At 37.5% G+C, this 18,576-nt stretch overlaps 6 protein-coding genes across 32 annotated transcripts in view; 2 read left to right on the forward strand and 4 right to left on the reverse strand.

Moving 5' to 3' along the window:
* Position 1: 1 nt before the first annotated feature.
* LOC120415448 (dynactin subunit 2) lies at positions 2-1,611 on the reverse strand. Its single transcript, XM_039576997.2, has 3 exons — positions 1,427-1,611; positions 438-1,365; positions 2-374 (listed from the first exon to the last, which is right to left on the reverse strand). Exons 1-3 carry the CDS (start codon positions 1,460-1,462, stop codon positions 187-189), a joined length of 1,152 nt encoding a protein of 383 aa, XP_039432931.1. The 5' UTR covers positions 1,463-1,611; the 3' UTR covers positions 2-186.
* Positions 1,612-4,131: 2,520 nt separating this feature from the next.
* LOC120415440 (histone H2A-like) lies at positions 4,132-4,869 on the reverse strand. The gene has a single exon (XM_039576988.2). The coding sequence runs from the start codon at positions 4,754-4,756 to the stop codon at positions 4,355-4,357; it is 402 nt and encodes a 133-aa protein (XP_039432922.1). The 5' UTR covers positions 4,757-4,869; the 3' UTR covers positions 4,132-4,354.
* A 43-nt stretch (positions 4,870-4,912) lies between these two features.
* On the forward strand, positions 4,913-5,557 carry LOC120415438 (histone H2B-like). The gene has a single exon (XM_039576986.2). The coding sequence runs from the start codon at positions 5,033-5,035 to the stop codon at positions 5,462-5,464; it is 432 nt and encodes a 143-aa protein (XP_039432920.1). The 5' UTR covers positions 4,913-5,032; the 3' UTR covers positions 5,465-5,557.
* A 404-nt stretch (positions 5,558-5,961) lies between these two features.
* Positions 5,962-6,811, reverse strand: LOC120415441 (histone H4). Its single transcript, XM_039576989.2, has one exon. The coding sequence runs from the start codon at positions 6,771-6,773 to the stop codon at positions 6,462-6,464; it is 312 nt and encodes a 103-aa protein (XP_039432923.1). The 5' UTR covers positions 6,774-6,811; the 3' UTR covers positions 5,962-6,461.
* A 191-nt stretch (positions 6,812-7,002) lies between these two features.
* On the forward strand, positions 7,003-7,621 carry LOC120415439 (histone H3.1-like). The gene has a single exon (XM_039576987.2). It carries the CDS (start codon positions 7,036-7,038, stop codon positions 7,444-7,446), a length of 411 nt encoding a protein of 136 aa, XP_039432921.1. The 5' UTR covers positions 7,003-7,035; the 3' UTR covers positions 7,447-7,621.
* A 1,983-nt stretch (positions 7,622-9,604) lies between these two features.
* The window catches only part of LOC120415366 (patronin), an 89,627-nt gene continuing 80,655 nt past the window's right edge, over positions 9,605-18,576 (reverse strand). For 24 of the 27 annotated variants that reach the window (XM_039576871.2, XM_039576861.2, XM_039576882.2 and 21 more), the window contains 3 exons: positions 14,891-15,085; positions 14,461-14,743; positions 9,605-11,607 (listed from right to left, as the gene is read on the reverse strand). In XM_039576871.2, coding sequence (XP_039432805.1) covers positions 11,463-11,607; positions 14,461-14,743; positions 14,891-15,085 — 623 coding nt within the window. In that variant the 3' untranslated portion in view covers positions 9,605-11,462. The remainder of the gene's footprint in view (positions 11,608-14,460; positions 14,744-14,890; positions 15,086-18,576) is intronic. The other 3 variants (XM_039576884.2, XM_039576881.2, XM_039576886.2) reach the window with 1 other exon arrangement.

Below are 18,576 nucleotides of genomic sequence, written 5' to 3' on the forward strand. Positions count from 1 at the left end.
GTCTTTAATTACGCCATTTTTTATTAATTAATATGCAATGTAAGCTTCAAATAAATGTATAATTTCCGTGCCACCGGTTTCAAATCGGGAAGCAGCGGATGATGAGTGTTCTTAAATATGCAAATCATAGTTTAGTAGAGTGCAGTACGCTAGATACGACGCGGACGCTGGGGGAATGTCGACGACCTACTTCATCTTCTGCTGGAGTGCAGCCATACGTTCTTCCAGCTTCTTCACCTCCTTGTTGACATTCTCGAGGTTTGAGTTGAAGGCCTGCTCGACGCCGGTCAGCAGGGACTTGTTGGCAGCAATCCCGTTCACAATGCTGGCCTGAGTGGTCTCCAGCTCGGCAAAGAGTTTGCTAAAGTTGGTAGCTGAAAAAGACGCAAATGCGTTAAAACGAAATTTCTCAAATGAAGCTCTTAGCTCAACTTTACCATATTTGTGCAGCGATTCCAGGGCCTGCATCCGGTGCAACATTTCCGGCAGAATCTGCGCAATAGGTTCAGTCGTCTTGGCGATATCGTACAGCTCGAGAATCTTCTGCTCCCGGTTGGCGTCCTGTCCATTAGCGGATGACTTCTCCTGGATGGCGTTCATCGTCTTGACCAGATTTCCGAGTCTTCCCTCGACCACATCCAACTGGGTAGGCTGTAGCAGCGCTGCCTTGGCCGAAATCGACTGAACTGCGTCGATAAGGTTGTTCGCTCCGGCGGACCCAGCCAGGCGGCTTATCTTCTCCGGCTTGGCTCCAACCGACATTTCCAGTTGGTGCAAACGGTGCTCCAATTCGGCAATTCGTGAACTTTGTGCCAATTCTGTAGCGGTCCTAGCAGGATCAGAACCGCCAGTTTTCTTATATTCTTCGACCTTGGCCAGCAACTTCTTAGCCTCAATTTCTGACCCACCAGCAGGAACCACTTCACTGCCCATTGCTTGCTCCAGCTTCAAACTCTCCAGCACCTTCTTAGCAGTACCCACAACATCGAATACCGCCTCGTAGGATGCCTTCTCCTCCTTGGTCTTGCTTGCATCCGTCTGGGAAGCGGTTATCTCTTCCATCAGCTCGTTCATTTCACACTGCAAACGCAAACACTTTTGAATCGGCGACTCCTTCTCCCCTTCGCCGGCCAGGTCCCACTCGCCGCTGCGGGAATCGTACCCGGTGCGGAACTTCTTCCCGATCCGATCGCTGAAATCGACATCCCCCGTGAGGTACTTCCCCTTGAACTTGTTGTACGAGTCCTTGGTCGAGATGTGCAGGCGCTCGATGCTCTCGTTGCTGGTTTCCTCCTCGTAGAAATCGGAAGTTTCCGCGTCCGCCACGTCCGGTCCACTTTCGTACACGTCGGGTTGGTCATGGGCCTACGCGGAGAGAAAATCCCGTTTTAGTAGGAGGGAGTGTCAACACATGTCGTTTACTTACGATGTACGGCAGGAACTGAAACTTTGGATCGGCCATCGTATTGCTGTGCTGGGGACTTTGATAAAATCTTCAGTTGCACCACAATTAATTCACAAATTATTGGCTTTTCCACGAATTATTCTGGCTTTTGGAAAATAGATGACATCACCCAGGTGAAAATGTTTGAAAAGTGCACCGATGAAAACATTGAAACGTCAAAGCCAAGTACACGGTAAATTCGATTGGTTTTGCAAACTGGTATAACTTGAATGCTGGTCGAAAGTGTCTCAGCTAAAGAACGGAAATGCATTCTCGAATGAAATTTACCTCATGGGTTAACACGCATGAGTGGTTTTCGAGGCTCGTTCATAAATTAAACAACTTTTGTTTTAATATTAAACTTAGCATCAAAATTCAATCAAATACATTCAAGAAAGCTTTTTAAAAGCGCATAACTGAAATTTTTGATATCGTGAGTTCGAGTGTCCACTATCGAGAAATTTAAAGGGAGTCAAACTTTCTGTCAAGCTACAGTGACATTAGGTCTATTCCCGTACATGCAGAATTGCAGAATTTCTGCAGCTTCTGCAGAATTCTGCAGCCAGCATAAGTCACTTTTTTGCAGCACGTTCCCGTACTTTTCAGCTCGCTCTCTTCATCTCTCTCTTTTGCAGAAGTTCTGCAAGGAGAGAAACCGCAAAACTTTTGCCTGGGTAGCGCGTTCCAGTACTTTTTCTGCAATGTTGTACACAGCTGAGTGGATTTACTCAAATTGGGAATTAAAGTTGTTTTATTATTTCAAAATATTATAAAAATGGTTCACAAAAAAAAGTAATTAAAAAATTCTTAAGTTAAGTTAACCTCTATAACGGGGATATTATTTTGTATGCAGTACAACATTTAATTCAAAAAATTAAGGATGTATTATTTATTAAGTAACTAGAAATTAATTATGCTTAGGTGGAAATTAATATAAGAAACAACTCAAATTTTTCACATCAGGTAAAAAATACAAATGAGAGTGGCAGGTACGTGCAATAAATATGATTAAAAAAAGACAAACAAAGGTTTTATATAGAAGGGACCAACACATGTTTTAATTGCAGAATGTTTGAAAGATTATTCATAATAACATAAATAAATTATGACTGGATGTCACACGAAAGAACAACGGTGACGCAGCAAAATTGACAAAATTAAAAAAAAATGAATCAAAAACTCAAAAAAATTGAAAAACTTAAATTAAGAGATCTGGAAATTACAAAATCCATAATTAAAAATATTTAAAAAAAACTAACATTTTCAAATTGAGAAACTTTCAAAAAACATTTATCAGATATTTGAGAAATTTAAAAATGAAAAATAAAAAAGAATAATAAATCACAAATTCAAAGCTTAAAAAATCAAATAATTATAAACTAAATATTTCAAAATGTTTTAAATTTCAAAAGAATTTTAATTTTAAAAATTCAAAATAAAAAAATAAAGGTTGAAAACAAAATCGAAATAAAAAAAACAAAAGTTTGAATATTTATGAGTTCAGAACACCAAAAATTCAAAAGCTGCAGTTAAAAATAATAAGATAGAAAAATTAAGAAATTATAATTTCAAAAATAAGTAAAATTAAAAAAAATCTGTAAATCAAAAATTTTAAAACTCAAGTATAAATAAAATAGAAGCAGTCCAAATTTCCAATCTCTAGATCATCTAAATTTTAGTTTCTATAATATGACTCCAAAATATGTATGTGTGTTTTTTATGATTCAAGATGGCGAAGAATTCAAGAATTTAATAATTTAGGAACTTAAGAATTTAATAATTTGAAAATTTATGAATTTAAGAATTCAAGAATTTCAGAGTTTCAGAATTTTAATTTCGACAAAATTACATTAATATTTTTTGTTCATATAAGAATACAAATTGGTAGCACCGTTGAAGGTACAATTTATTATTTGCCAATTAAATTTACCTATTATTTTAGCACATATATTTAGTATATTTAAAATCAATTTAAGATCAAAAATTATTCCTAAACAAATATTTATTTGAATTTATTAAGCTCAAAAGAAATGTGTCTTTTAAAAGTTTTTAAAACAAATTGTTTTTATAGTACTTTTTTTTAGTTGAGGTACTAGCCGTGCTGTAATACTATGGCTTAAGCATTCAATTTTTTATCAGGTAAAAATAGTAACACTAAAGAAATCGCTTCATCATTTACATGACTGAACTAAGCCTGAAATCGTTAACATAAAAAAATCGTTTTCAATAAAACCAGACATAAAAAAACTACCCTAAAATCATTTATTATTACAACTAATAATAAAATGCTTGATTTCACCCAACTTGCAAATTTTATGTAAGCGTGTACTCAACATCCATCACACCAAATTGCAGTAACTTTTCAACAAGAAAGAGAAGAGAGAGCTTGCAGAAAAGTACGGAAACGGTTTTGCTGCAACTTCTACCTCTCTCACTGCAGAAGTTCTGCCTGAGAGAAAAGTTACTTTTGTTGCAGAAAAGTACGGGAACGCTCTGCTGCCGTTTTTGTACAGAATTGCAGAATTCTGCAGTACGGGAATAGACCTATTTACCATGACAGCTGGAAAAGTTTCACTCCATGTTGCCGGCTCACATCTCTCTTTAGTTTCTCGTTCTATGCCGTGGCGTCATTTGACCGCTCGCTGGCCTATGTAAACAGTGCAGTCTTTTCTAACCTCCAAACCGAGTCGGCGTAAACCCTAATTTCGAACACATGATCATATCAAAATTTGGTTTCCATTTTATGGAATTTTAATCGAGAAATTAAAGAGATGTGAGCCGGTAACATGGAGTGAAACATTCCTTTAAACTTTGAATGATAAGAATAACTCTTTCGTGAGGATTTTTGTCGTCCTGAAAAGGACGGTTTTGTTTTAGATGGTCAAGCAGGTGTCACACCGTCTCAAGGCATTAATTGTTCGTCGACGATTCCTCCTGCTTGTTCTTCTCTTGGGTTTTCTTCGGCAGCAAAACGGTGTGGATGAACGGCACCACGCCCCCTTGGGAAATGGTCACCCCGGTAAGCAGCTGGTTCAGTTCCTCGTCATTTCGAATTGCCAGCTGCAGATGGCGTGGAATGATCCGGGACCGCTTGTTGTCACGAGCAGCATTTCCTCCGAGTTCCAAAATTTCCGCAGCTAGATACTCCAGCACGGCCGCCAGATACACCGGGGCACCCGCTCCGATGCGTTCGGCGTAGTTGCCCTTCCGAAGGAACCGCCGGATTCGGCTGACGGGGAACTGCAGCCCAGCACGAGAGGAGCTCGTCTTCGGCTTCGCCTTTTCCTTTCCTCCCTTGCCGCGTCCAGACATGATGGATGAGTTGATTGAGTACGATGCTGACTCGATGACGATCACAGTAGATTAAAAATTTTGACCGGCAAAACAACTGCTTAAATAGTTTTTGCGTTTGGCATTTCGCAAAACGAAGTAATCGTGTGGCGAATGCCGTAGAAACGGCAAAGCGTGCAAAAGGGGCGGAGCATGCGTTGACGCGTTGCGCGAACAAAACCAAGTTGACGTTCCATTTTTCACCATTTCCATCGTATCCTTTGAAGGAGACACATCGCTGAGCCAGTTTCTGAGAAGATGCCACCGAAGTCAGCTGCGGTCAAGACGGTCGCGGCCTCGCCTACGGGAGCTGTTGCTGCTGCGGTGAAGAAGGCCGGTGCCGGACGTTCCAAGAAGAACATAGCCAAAAGCAGTGGACTCGAGAAGCCGAAGAAGAGAAAGTCTCGGAAGGAGAGTTATGCAATCTACATCTACAAGGTGCTGAAGCAGGTCCACCCGGACACCGGAATTTCGTCCAAGGCCATGAGCATCATGAACAGTTTCGTGAACGACGTCTTCGAGCGGATTTCCGCTGAGGCATCCCGGCTGGTCCACTACAACAAGCGGCAGACCGTGACATCCCGCGAGATCCAGACCGCGGTCCGCCTGCTGCTGCCCGGGGAGCTGGCCAAGCATGCCGTATCGGAAGGAACGAAAGCGGTGACCAAGTACACGAGCTCGCGAGAGTAGACGGGAGAAAACAAAAACCGGCCCTTTTCAGGGCCACCAAAAATCTCACGAAAGAGTTTTTCTTATCAAAATCAATTATACGACAGTTACATGTGGATTTGTAAATAGCTCCTTATCTCTCATTATGAAGTGAGCAGAATCGAGAAATTGTGCCACATTCACAGCAACTGCAGACAGTTTAACAGCTCGTTATACAATGTTTGCTAGAATCATTTCTGGAGCAACATTTGATAAGAGCAGATGCGCATTATTTTTCAAGTTCCGAAAAAAACTCACAGAATTGAACAGCTGCAAAGCCGTGGGTAATATCGAGAAATTTAAAGTCCAAGGGAGCGTTCTTTTATTACGTAACGCAGTAGGGGGAGAGGGGGGGTCGGAGGCCGTGTTACGCTCCTTACAAAATTTTTAAAATTTGTATGGAAATTTTGTTACGAGGGGGGGGGAGGGGGTCTAAAAGTCCGATTTTTCGCGTTACGTAATAAAAGAACGCTCCCCAACTTTATGTCAAGCTTCTGTGACAGGTGGTTTTCTATGTTACCGGCTCACATCTCTCTTTTCCATTTCTCGATTAACTGTCAAATCTGCAACATGAAGTTAAACTCTCTGTGAAGGTTGCCATAGTGAAAAGTCCATGTTGCACGCATGGAGTTGGGAAAACATCAGCTGTCAAAATACTTATGCACCCTTTTCAAATGTTGTTTCAGGATGAGTTTTAGAACTTACATGGGAATTTGACCAATTAACGGTTAATTTAGTTGAAATGATTTGCTTCTTTCGAAATAGCTTACATCATATACATTGAGTCCATGACCAGGAAAACTTGAACTAGTGGGATTAGGACAAGTTCATCAGAATTTACTAAGCTCAAAGCTGTCGGGAAAATAATAATTAACCATACTAACAGAATCAAAGAATTTTTTACGAACAACTCTTTCGTGATTGAATCAGTGGCCCTGAAAAGGGCCGTTTTGTTTCGATTAGTTGCCTCTCCAATGCCTTATCCGCCGAATCCGTACAGGGTACGTCCTTGCCGCTTGAGCGCGTACACAACGTCCATAGCGGTGACCGTCTTGCGTTTAGCGTGCTCCGTGTACGTCACAGCATCTCGGATGACATTCTCCAGGAACACCTTCAGAACGCCGCGCGTCTCCTCGTAGATCAGTCCGGAAATCCGCTTCACGCCACCGCGACGGGCCAAACGCCGAATGGCCGGCTTGGTGATGCCCTGGATGTTGTCGCGTAAAACCTTGCGATGCCGCTTGGCGCCACCCTTGCCAAGGCCTTTTCCTCCCTTGCCGCGTCCAGTCATGATGAGCTGCTTCGAACTAGGTGTTGACGGTACGAGAATTGAACGAAGAATGATGAAATTTTAACACTGAAATTTTCTTTTATAAAATTACCCCCACCCTTTTTGCGTCGTCTCTCATCTCCCTCTCTCGCTCCAGCAGTGCGTGTCGCGCTGTGATTGGTTGATGCGGGTGAGGCAAAATTATAAAAGAAATTTTCAGCAGTCAAAATTTTTTAGTCGTAAATCGTCTTTCATACTGTCAACACCTCGTCGAACGTCAACGATGGCTCGTACCAAGCAAACCGCTCGGAAGTCAACTGGTGGCAAGGCCCCGCGCAAGCAACTGGCAACCAAAGCCGCTCGTAAGAGTGCGCCAGCCACGGGAGGAGTGAAGAAGCCCCATCGGTTCCGGCCGGGAACGGTGGCCCTGCGGGAGATTCGCCGCTACCAGAAGTCTACGGATCTGCTGCTGCGCAAGGCGCCCTTCCAGCGTCTGGTGCGTGAGGTGGCCCAGGACTACAAGACGGATCTTCGCTTCCAGAGCTCGTCGGTGATGGCACTGCAGGAGGCTTGCGAGGCGTACCTGGTCGGGCTGTTCGAGGACACTAATCTGTGCGCGATTCATGCCAAGCGAGTCACGATCATGCCGAAGGACATCCAGCTGGCTCGGCGCGTTCGTGGAGAACGTGATTGAGCTGTGTACATGCCGTAGAACAAACAAATCGGCCCTTTTCAGGGCCACTAAATAATCACGAAAGAGTTGTTTCTCGAACCTAGTTCCAGCTATCGAATATGAGTTCTTAACAATAGAAACTCCAGAAATTTAACTAGATTAATTTGTAAGTACCTTTAATCGATTGACAGCTACACTGCCCTTTTTTCCATGACAGGTAAAAGGAGGCGAATACTTAAAGAAAATCCCTGTAAAAATTATAAGCCTCAAAATTTTGTCGCGAGTTGCTCCTCTTTACGCTTCCTTTTCTCTCCCACAGAGAACCTGGTCAAAATTTGAGCTGTCAAATCTGCATCATGAAGTTGAACTCTCTGTGAAGTTTTCCGTGGCACTTCGAAAAGTTTAACTCCATGTTGCACGCACACTCTCACTTTTAATTTCTCGATAGAGGAGAAAAGCAACTCGCGACAAAACTTTGAGGCTAGGAATTTTGACAGGTATGATTATCATAAAGTATTCGCCTCCTTTACTCTCCCACAGAAAACCTGGGAACGAGGTAGCTGTCAAACTAGGCCAAAATGTTAGTCACTCACAAAATGAACTTTGAGTGATTTGAGTTCATTTCTGACGTCACGATTTTCTCCTCTATTTAAATGCTAAGTTCAAGGCACCGACAACTGTCAAATCACTCAAAAGCACTTTACAAATGAATACTGAGTTCTTTGAGTTATCTACGTACGGAGAAAATCGTGACGTCAGAAATGAACTCAAATCACTCAAAGTTCATTTTGTGAGTGACTTTAACATTTTGGCCTAGTTTGACAGCTACATTGTCCTCAGTTTTTCGGTGGGAGAGAAAAGGAGGCGAATACTTTATGAAAATCATACCTGTCAAAATTCCTAGCCTCAAAATTTCAAAAAGAGAGATGTGAGCCGGCAACATGGAGTGAAACTTTTCCAGCTGTCATGGAAAACTTCACAGAAGCTTGACAGAAAGTTTAACTCCATGTTGCACTTTTAATTTCTAGATTGTGTGTACGTACTCGAAAAAGATTGAGGTTAATTTTTGTAACCAGCCAGAAAAACAAATGGTGTGCTAGTGTGCGTGAGAGCGGACTTAGAAGAGAAAAGCAACTCGCGACAAAATTTTGAGGCTAGGAATTTTGACAGGTATGATTTTCTTAAAGTATTCGCCTTCCACAGAAAAAGTAGGGACAAAGTAGCTGTCAAACTAGGCCAAACTGTTAAAGTCACTCACAAAATGAACTTTGAGTGATTTGAGTTCATTTCTGACGTCACGATTTTCTCCTCTTATAGAGAAATTAAAAGTGAGGGTGTGTGTGGAGTTAAACTTTTTAAAGTGCCGTGGTAATCTCCACAGCAACTTCATAGAAAGTTTAACTCCATGTTGCACATACTCTCACTTTTAATTTCTCGACAAAGCTATCTTAGCCTGATCTCACGCACACTAGCGTACCATTTGTTTTTGCTGGCGGGTATCAATTTTAACCTAAACCTAAAACGCTTCGTGTACAAACACGCAATACATGCGCACGTAGATAACTCTATCCAGCAATTAAAAGTGCATCATGGAGTTAAACTTTCTGTCAAACTTCTGTGAAGTTTACCATGATAGTTGCGAAAGTTTAACTCCATGTTACCGGCTCACATCTCTCTTTTTAATTTCTCGATTCACTGCGTCACGGTTTTCTTGTCTATCGAGAAATTAATAAGAGAGATGTGAGCCGGTAACATGGAGTGAAACTTTCGCAGCTGTCATGGTAAACTTCACAGCAACTTGACAGAAAGTTTAACTCCATGTTGCACTTTTAATTTCTCGATAGTGTTCTTTTAATATTCGCCTTTTTAGGTTTTACGCCGACTCGTGACGTCACGCGTCACACACATTTTCAATGAGACACACGTGAAAAAAATGTAAACAGTTCACCCAAGCTGTCAAATTTCTAGCCTAAAAATTGAGTCGGCGTGAAACATAATTTTCTCAGACAGTGTAGCTGTCAGTCGGTTGAAGTCACTCAAAAAATTGAGTGATTTTAGTACATTTCTGACGTGTAACTAGAAAATTGCTGTTTTGCATATCGAACCACCCTAATACATAGTGTACACTATATGTTAATGTTGAATTTCGGATAATTTCAGGCAGACTAAACACACGAAACCTTTGTTAATAAAAACGATTATATTTTAAATCCTTAAATAAAATTGGTTTTTCGTTCATTAACGTAATGTTTTTTGTTGGTTTTGTTTTCACTAATATGGATTTACAAAAGAATTGGTTTTAATCCCTAGTCAATTAAGTGTAGTCCAGCAATAATCATTAGATGTTATTAACATAAATTGTTAGGAGTCAGAAACAGTTGCATGTTTGTTCTTCTTTTTGCCTTATTATTCAGTTTATGCTCGGCATACGGCCCTAAATGTCGTTAATTAATAACTTGCTGTCGCTAATCTTTTTTATACAGCTCTCCTCTTGCATGTGGCCCTCTAGCATTCGCATTAGTCGCTTCGCCAGGATTAGTTGTTAAACAAATAATTAGATAATAATAACGCCTTTTTTAAAATAATGATTAGACACGTGTGTTGGGAATAGTTTATGCTTTGTTCGCTACGCGCCGCCGTTCACATCGCGCCCAATACTCAACGGAACGAAACCTAAAATCTACAGTAAATAATAAAGAAAAAGAGAAACAATGTCAAGTATGATAACCAGATCCGCGTTCACTCAACATTCCTTGTTAAAGTCTTTATTACCGTTTAGTTTGAGAGGGGGAGGCTGGCGCGGGGGGGATGGACCGAGGACACATCTACTTACGCAACTAGTGGACTGTTATTTACTATTATGGGTGAGGGTTCCGGTTAAAAACAACTCGCGTTTCGCGGCGAAAGTGTCTCGTCAGTCGTCCAGGGAACAAACCTAATAGTTGTTCAATGAATGTGAGGTCCTACGGGGAGACGATCACACGCTGTATGCCGGGGGATGTCGGGGTTTGAAATAAATTAATGCTTAAATCTATCACTACATCTCATTTGTCTAGTTATTTGTTTTAAACTTTTATTTAATCTTCAGTACTGTGTTAATATTAATCATTTCTTTCTGGATCTTCAGTAATGGTTGGCTTCTATTGAGGAAAAGGTCACATACTGTTTTGGTGAAGAGTAGGAAGAGGAGTTTAGCAACATAGTGAAAGTAGCGATCTCTGTTCAATATGAGCCGATAGACATTCAATTTCTTTGTTATTAAATATTAGTTGTAGAAAACTGATTTTGGCATGCAAAACCGTTTGCAGTCGTTGACAGCAAGTTAATGCAACGTGTTATGCTACTTGAATTTGAGAACTCAACGATTGTTTAAAGAGAAAAATAAATTAGCGAGATTAGAAGCAAGTTCCTGTCACCGACTGCAGACTTTATTCTTCGAAATAAACACGACTTGCACGACTTTTTTGCTGTCTTGAATTGATTCAACGGAACATTCTTTCTTCTAGGGAAGAGAGCGCTAACTAATTAATATTTATAAATATTTACAGATTCTATACACCTACGTTTCTTTGATCAAAGAACATGCAGCAATTGGTTAGAGCTTGTTTGTTGAGTGAATCTAATACCGAACAGATATCTTCTTTCAAAAGAAAATAGGCAACTGAAGAAAACACACTGTCCCAGACACGTTTTCCCCGACGACCCTGACTCAATTCTACCTGGCTGGCTTGGCGTACAGAAACAAAAGCACATTTCTCGCTAAATTTCCCTGCTCGACACTCGTTTGCTCGCCTCAATTCACTTTAGTTTCCCGTTTGGTTTGTTAAAGTAACACGATAAAACATTAAGAGGAGAAAATACTGTTCCTTTGCCTTTTTTAGTTGTTTCTGGTGAAGCTTCCTCCCACTCGCTCTCACTCTTTGACACACGATGTTAGGTCCATCCTCCAAAGCGTCGTGTCGTGTCGTGTGCCTCCTCCTGCTCTGTGCCATCATCACATTCGTGCTGCATTATTGGACGACTCCGCGACGATCGCTTCAAATGACCAGCGCCATGTCCTTTTTGCTCGGCAAGTTTGCCTTCTTGCCCTGCCACAGCGAGTTGTGTATCGTGAACGCGTCGATCGTCACGGTGAGGTGTTTGGTGTGCACTTGCGCGAAGCACTTGCCGCCCGAGTTGTACCTGGGGAAGGAAATGGGAGAGGGAGTTTGTTAATCTTGACTTAGGTTTCATTAAAAACTGTTCTTGAACCACCTTGGTGTCTTTCTGTTTATATTCAATTCTAAACAAAATGCTATAATGAATGCTATAATGAATGAAAAGCCATAATCATTTATTTTTTGCGTAAAATAAAAAAATACTGAAAATAAGAAATTGCAAAATTCAAAAGTAAATTATTGAACTTCAAAAAAATTTGAATTTTGAGAATTTCCTGAATTTAATACTCTCAATGAAATTCTCATTTTAACAATTTTGGGAATTTTGGGACTTTTCAACAATTTTGAGAATATGGAGAATTTTTAAATTTTCGACAATTGTGAGAATTTGAACTATTTGGATAATTTTGATAAATTTTATAACTTTGATAATTACGAAAGTTTTAACAATTTTGATAGTTTTGAGATCTCTGAGATTTTTGAGATTTTTTAGAATTTTGGGAATTTTCAACAATTTAGAGAATTTTAACAATTTTGAGAATTTCAACAATTTTGAGAATTTTGCTAATTTTGAGAACATTGAGATTAATAAAAGTAATGAGAATTTTGGAAATTTTGAGATTTTTGGGAATTTTTAACAGTTTTGAGAATATTGAGATTTTGATTTTTGATAATGTTGAGAACATTAACAATAATGAAAATTTTGGGGATTTTTAACAATTTTTAGTATTTTAATAATTTTGAAAAAAATAATAATTTTGACAATATTAAGATTCTGATTTTTTAAAAGTTTTGACAATTTTGAGAATTTGGAAATTTTTACAATTTGAAAATTTGGGGATTTTGTTAAATTTTAGAATTTTGAATTTTTGAGAATTTTGAGATTTATTAACAGTTTTGAGAATTTAAACAATTTTGAGAATATTGAGAATTTAACAATTTTTCAGAATTTTAAGAACTGAGAATTTTGAAAATTTAGCAATTTATAATTTTGATAATATTAACAATTTTGAGAATGTTAACAATTATGATTTTTTTATGATTTTAGAATTTTGATTCTTTTTAAAGAATTTGGAGATTTTTTTAACAGTTTTGAGAATTTAATGATTTTTGAGAATTTTAAAAATTTTAACAATTTTGAGTATTTTTAGAAGTGTAACAATTATGAGAATTTTAACAATTTTAAGAATTTTTAACAATCTTGAGAATTTAAAAAAATAGAGAATTTGAAAAATTAAAAAAAATTAGATTAAAAAAAATTAGATTAAAAATATTGAGAATTTTAAAAAATTGAGAATTTTAAAATTCTTGAGAATATTGAGAATTTTCGAACTTTTTAAGAATTGAGAATTTTGGATATTTTGAGATTTTTGAGAATTTTGAGAATATTAAGAATTAAAAAAAAAAATAGAAAATTTTGAGGATTGTTTAATTTTGAGAAATTTAACAATTTAAGAACATATTTTTTTGTATTTTGAGATTTTTAAAATATTTGAGAATTTTAACAATTTTGAAAACTTTAACAAGTTTGAGAATTGAGAATTTTGAGAATTTTCAACAATTTTGAGAATTTTAGCAATTCTAAGAACATTGAGATTTTTTAAAAGTTTTGAGATTTTTGAAACTTTCAAGAATTTTTAACAATTTTTAAATTTTTAACAGTTTAACAGAATTGAAAATTTTGAGAATTTTCAACAATTTTGAGAATATTAAGTATTTAGAGAATATTGAGAATGTTGGATTTTTTTGAGAATTGAGAATTTTTGAGAATTGAGAATTTTGGGAATTTTTAAGAACTGAGAATTTTGATAATTTTGAAAATTTTTAAAATAAAAAAAAAATTCAAGAATCTTGAAAATTTAAAAAAAAAATTGAGATTTTTTTAGAATTAGGCTGGTACAAATATTTTTAAAAGTTTTTGTCACCCCCCCCCCCCCACCCCCCCCCCCCCCCCTTCAAAATTGGCCCGAAAAATCAGGGGGCAAAAAAATATTTTTACAATAAACTTCAAAATTTCAATGAAAATTCATGTGCAACCAGCAGAAATCAAATTAAAATACATTCTTCTGCGTTTAAAATCATTTTTAGCATGTTTGGGTTTATTAAAAAATCTTGAGATTTTTTGAAAATTTTCGAGGCAAAATCTTTTTTTTCCATACAATTTTTGTTTTTGTCAGATCTTAGATTTTTTGAAAACTAATGATTGCAAAACAACTGAACTAGTGTAAAATGCATTTTAAAACACTTTTTTCATTTAAATGTGAAGACTATGGCTTGTTATTTAAATTTTTATATTTTTTTGCCCCCCCTCCCCCTTGACCTCGGCCAGGGCCGAGGGACAAAAACTTTTTTAAATATTTGCATCGGCCTTATAAGAATTTTGAGAACTTTGATAATTTGGAGCATTTTTTAACAATTTTAAGAATTTTAAAAGATTTAAGAATTTAAAATTTTTAAGATCTTTGAAATTTTAGATAATTTTAACAATTTTGAAACTTTTGACAACTAAGAATTTTCAACAATTTTAAGAATTTTGAGTATATTAAATATTTTGAGAATATTGAGAATTTTAGGATTTTTTTTAAGAATTGAGAATTTTAAAATTTTTAAAATTTTTAAGAATTTTATAAACCTTTAGATTTTTTAAATTTTTTAGAATTTTAACATTTTTGAAACTTTAACAGTTTTGAGAATTATCAACAGTTTAAAGAATTTTAACAATTTTGAGAATTTTTAGAAATTTGAGAATGTTGAGAAGTCTGAGATTTTTTAGAATTGAATATCTTTTTTGGTCAGGGGGAAAAAATATAAAAACATTAATTTCTGGGAATTGCTCAGAGTATGAAACAAACTTGGTCGGTTTGTTCCCCAAACTTACTTGAAGAACTTGTCGAACATCACGTCGTCCACCTGGCTCGGCCCGGTGCCGTACAGCTTGATGATCTGCTCGTTCTCCGGCCAGTACCCGTACAGCGCCCGAAACTGGCAGCCCGCGTCCCGGAACAGCACCAGGAAGTGCTTCGCCTCGGACCGGGCGATCTTCTCCAGCACCTTCTGCTTGGCGTCGCGGTTCACCGCCCCCGGGAAGACACAGTACTCGACGGCGTTCAGGATGATGCCCCGGTTCGACTTGGTGGCCGGCTGCTTGTACAGCTTGGGACCTGCGGGAAACGGGATATTTTGTTAGCTGGCTCTTTCGATGTTTTTTTAGTGTGTTTCAAGCAAGTATTTGTTGAGTTCTTAGCAATAAGCTATTGTTTTTTTAACAATGATCATCTAGGCGCGAGAGTTTGAGGGAGAGTACAAACCGTTGTAGTCCATCATGGAACTGGCGGTGGACGAGATGTCGCTCGAGCCGTCATCGAAGCCGCGCCTTTTCGTGATGAGCCCCGGCGGAAGCGATCCCGGACCCGACGGCGACGGCAAGTGCCGACTCGAGGGTCCCATGCCGGGCGACGGGGCACGTCTCGGAGGCGTCGCACGTCCCAGCCCAGAGTCGGAGTCTGGATGAGTACGCGTCGTCATGCCAATCGGGATTAGTTTGTAGGTATATTTTGTTTTGTTTTGGTTTAGAATTTAGACGAGGGTTATTAGTGTTGCGGGTAGTTTCCGGTTCCGGCACGCACGAGTCGGTGGTAATGGAACAGGCGTGGGTGAATTTGCGCGCGCAGCAAACGGCAGCGAAAAGGCGCAACGCGGCAAATTTGTGAGTGATGGAGAGAAGAGAAACGAAACAGAAAGGAACGATTTAATAAACGAGCAAACGTACTATCAGCTGCGAGGGGGAGGATAGAAAAGGAAATGCACTTTTTTGGGGTTTTTCTCTTCTCTGATCGAATTTAAGGGAGCTGTTAGGATTAAGGAAGTTTGAGAGAGATTTGCAAACTGCAACCAGTATTATAGTAATGATAGGAGAAACGAAACACCTGGCAAGATCCGAATTGTTAACGATTTTGTACAGAATTTTGCATTGCCCTAATCGGGTTAAATCACAATACATTAGGACACAACGAACACAAAAAGGGGATTTAACACAAACATAAATGTGAAAAACACAAACCAAAACCAGTTGAGGAAAAACATGTAACCATTGTCAAACGAAATCAAATGGAAATGTGGGTGAGCAATGTTAAGGTTAGGGTGGTGGAATTAGGATGATGATGATTTATGGGTGAGCAAAGGTAGAACCGAATAGGGAAATGAGGAGAAAACGGTAAAGTAAACCCAAATCCACATATAACGGAAATTAAACGTAACCCGTCACCAATTTGTGAATCATAACCATTGATGAATATTTGTTTGCAAATTTTAAATATTGGTTTTTAGTTCATGTGGTCTGGTGTTAGTGTTAGTAATCTACTATAAGCGTGTAACTACTTGAAACTCATTTCTATACTGTTTACTGTTTTTATCAGGTGTACCTTCTATGCAATATTTACGTAATTTTCTTTCGGTGCTGATATTTAATTCGAAATTATTTTATTATATTAATTAATAATGTGCAAAGATCTTATAAGCTATATGTTGATGTTGATTTATGATAATTCAAACAGAATTCCTGCTTTAAGAAACTCGTGCCATTTTTGTATATAAATTGCTGTAGCTCAAAAGTTTGAATACACCTGGCAAAAAATAGCTAACCTTCTTGGAAGTAAGAGTTTACAGTACTTGTTCGATAACTGGGCTGAAAACAGCGTCCAGATTTCGAATACTGCTCGCTAACTGCGCCGATCAAGAAATTACGAGGACCACAATGCAAATAATATCGGCGGAATAGAAAACCATGGCCTCTCATTTTTAAACTTATCGTTATCCAATTGGGTACTAAAGCCCTATGTCAATTTTTATGTACAACGGTAAAAAACACGATCAAAAACCATTTCTGATCACTTTTTTTCATTTAAATGCAAAAAAAAAATACAAGACAACATTTTTTCGATGGGTCAACTATGGTCCCCTTGGAACGAGCTGTCAAGTAGGACCTTTTCTGTCAAGAAGGACCGTGAGGTTAATTTTTCAAAATTGATTTAAAAATCCATTTTAAACTCTTTGTGGTCGTACAAAGGGTAATTGTACTCAGAAAAATAAGATTTATCGCTGTAAACAATAATATCAGCAATCTAAGCTTCATTTTAGGACCCAATTACGATATTTTTACCGGCAATACAATAACCAACGATAACGTAAAGAAGGTATAAGACTATGACAAACAAACTCGCACTTTTTTAAACTTTGACAGTTTGCCTGCATTTTGCTTTGTTTGCGAGTCTGGCAAACTGTCAAACACGAAAAAGTGCGAGTTTGTTTGCTTGTCATAGTCTAAAATCTCCTTGATGTTACTGTTATTTTTATTATCACATGTGCACATACACCACAAAGGGTTTGAAATAGATTTTTAAATCAATCTCTAAAAAAGAAATACTTCTCGGCCTTTCTTGGCAGAATGTATCTTGATTGACAGCTTATTCCAAGGGCACCATAGTTGATCAATGGTAGAATGTTGTCTTGTAATTTTTTTTTGCAGTAAAATACGTTGTGTATAAATATTAGAAATTATGCTTAAGCGCTTTAAAAAAACTATACAAAATAGGGCTTCATGAATTTATTATTATTAACTCATTTCAAGTAATCCTCAGAATGAACATATTCAACAAAAAAAATATCTCGGAATGTTAAAACTTTTGATAAAACTTCATGTTCAAAAATCACAAAATACTGTTTTTGAAACTTAAAAAAATTTCGTACAGTTTTTTGTAAATCTATACACAATTTTGCGCCGTTTTATACCAACAATGCAAATTATAAAACATTGATTATTTAAAGGGTTTCATACATGTAGAAAATCCCAAAATTACATGTTACAGGATTTTTTTTAAATTTACTAAAAAGATGATTTTCAATCACTCCTGAAAGTTTCATGAAGATATTTCGTGACTAAACTGAGTAAGAGACGATTTAAGCTCAAAATTTTGCCATGCGCAAAGTGGCCTGTCAAACTTTCTGAGCGTTTTTCTCGAAACACCAAGTTGATTTACGGGTGCCACGATATCTCGAGATGGGATGGACCAAATTGGCTGAAATTTGGGGTGAAGACTCCCAAGACATATCCCGTGTGCATGACGAAGCCCGATTTTGAAATTACGATTTTTAAAATAATACAAAAATCAAAAACTGACGATTTTTTGTATGAAAAACACAAAAATATTTTTATCTTTTTTTTAAAATGAGTTTTTAGAAAATCGGCCTTCGTCATGCACACAGGACCGGGTTAACGAGTCTTCACCAAAATTTTGAGCCGATTTGGTCAAAGCAGTGTTGAGATATCGTGGCACCCGTTTTTTGAAACTGCTAACTTAAAATAGCTATATCTCGGCAATGATACAACCAAATGTCTTCAAATTTGTTTTGGTAATAGATGAAAATGTATATTGTAATGCCCTGAAAACAGATTTAAAAAAAGTTTAAATGTGTGCTCATACCAACCATGGACATTTTTGACGATTTACATGTATGTAACCCCTTAAACAAGAAATACGTAATTTTGTAAAAATTCTAGTATTTTACATTGAAATAGTAATGCAGTGAAAAACTATTAAAAATTTTGCATAATATGATACCCAAATTCAGATAATTAAAAAAATATACCTAACAAAAACGGTATTTTATGATATTTTTTTTTAAATTTAAAAATTGTTAAATAGTTAACGATACACATCAACCATAGCTTTTGCACCCATAATTTTGTTACAGACATTTTAGTATCTTCAAAACTACGGGAACTATCGATATATTTTTTTATTCATCCCCTAAATTACTGTCTTCGTAGTTATTTACAACAAAGTTTGACTATTTTTACAATCAGATTCTTGCAGGATTGGGTCCGTAAGTTTGACAATTTTGGAATAAGAAGACAACAACTTCCTTGGTTGCTGTGCACCCTTAAAATTTTTAATACTTGTTCGATGACTCTATCAATATTAATACAACATATTTT

The sequence above is a fragment of the Culex pipiens genome, chromosome 2 (genome assembly GCF_016801865.2).
Source record: "Culex pipiens pallens isolate TS chromosome 2, TS_CPP_V2, whole genome shotgun sequence".
Classification (NCBI taxonomy): domain Eukaryota; kingdom Metazoa; phylum Arthropoda; class Insecta; order Diptera; family Culicidae; genus Culex; species Culex pipiens.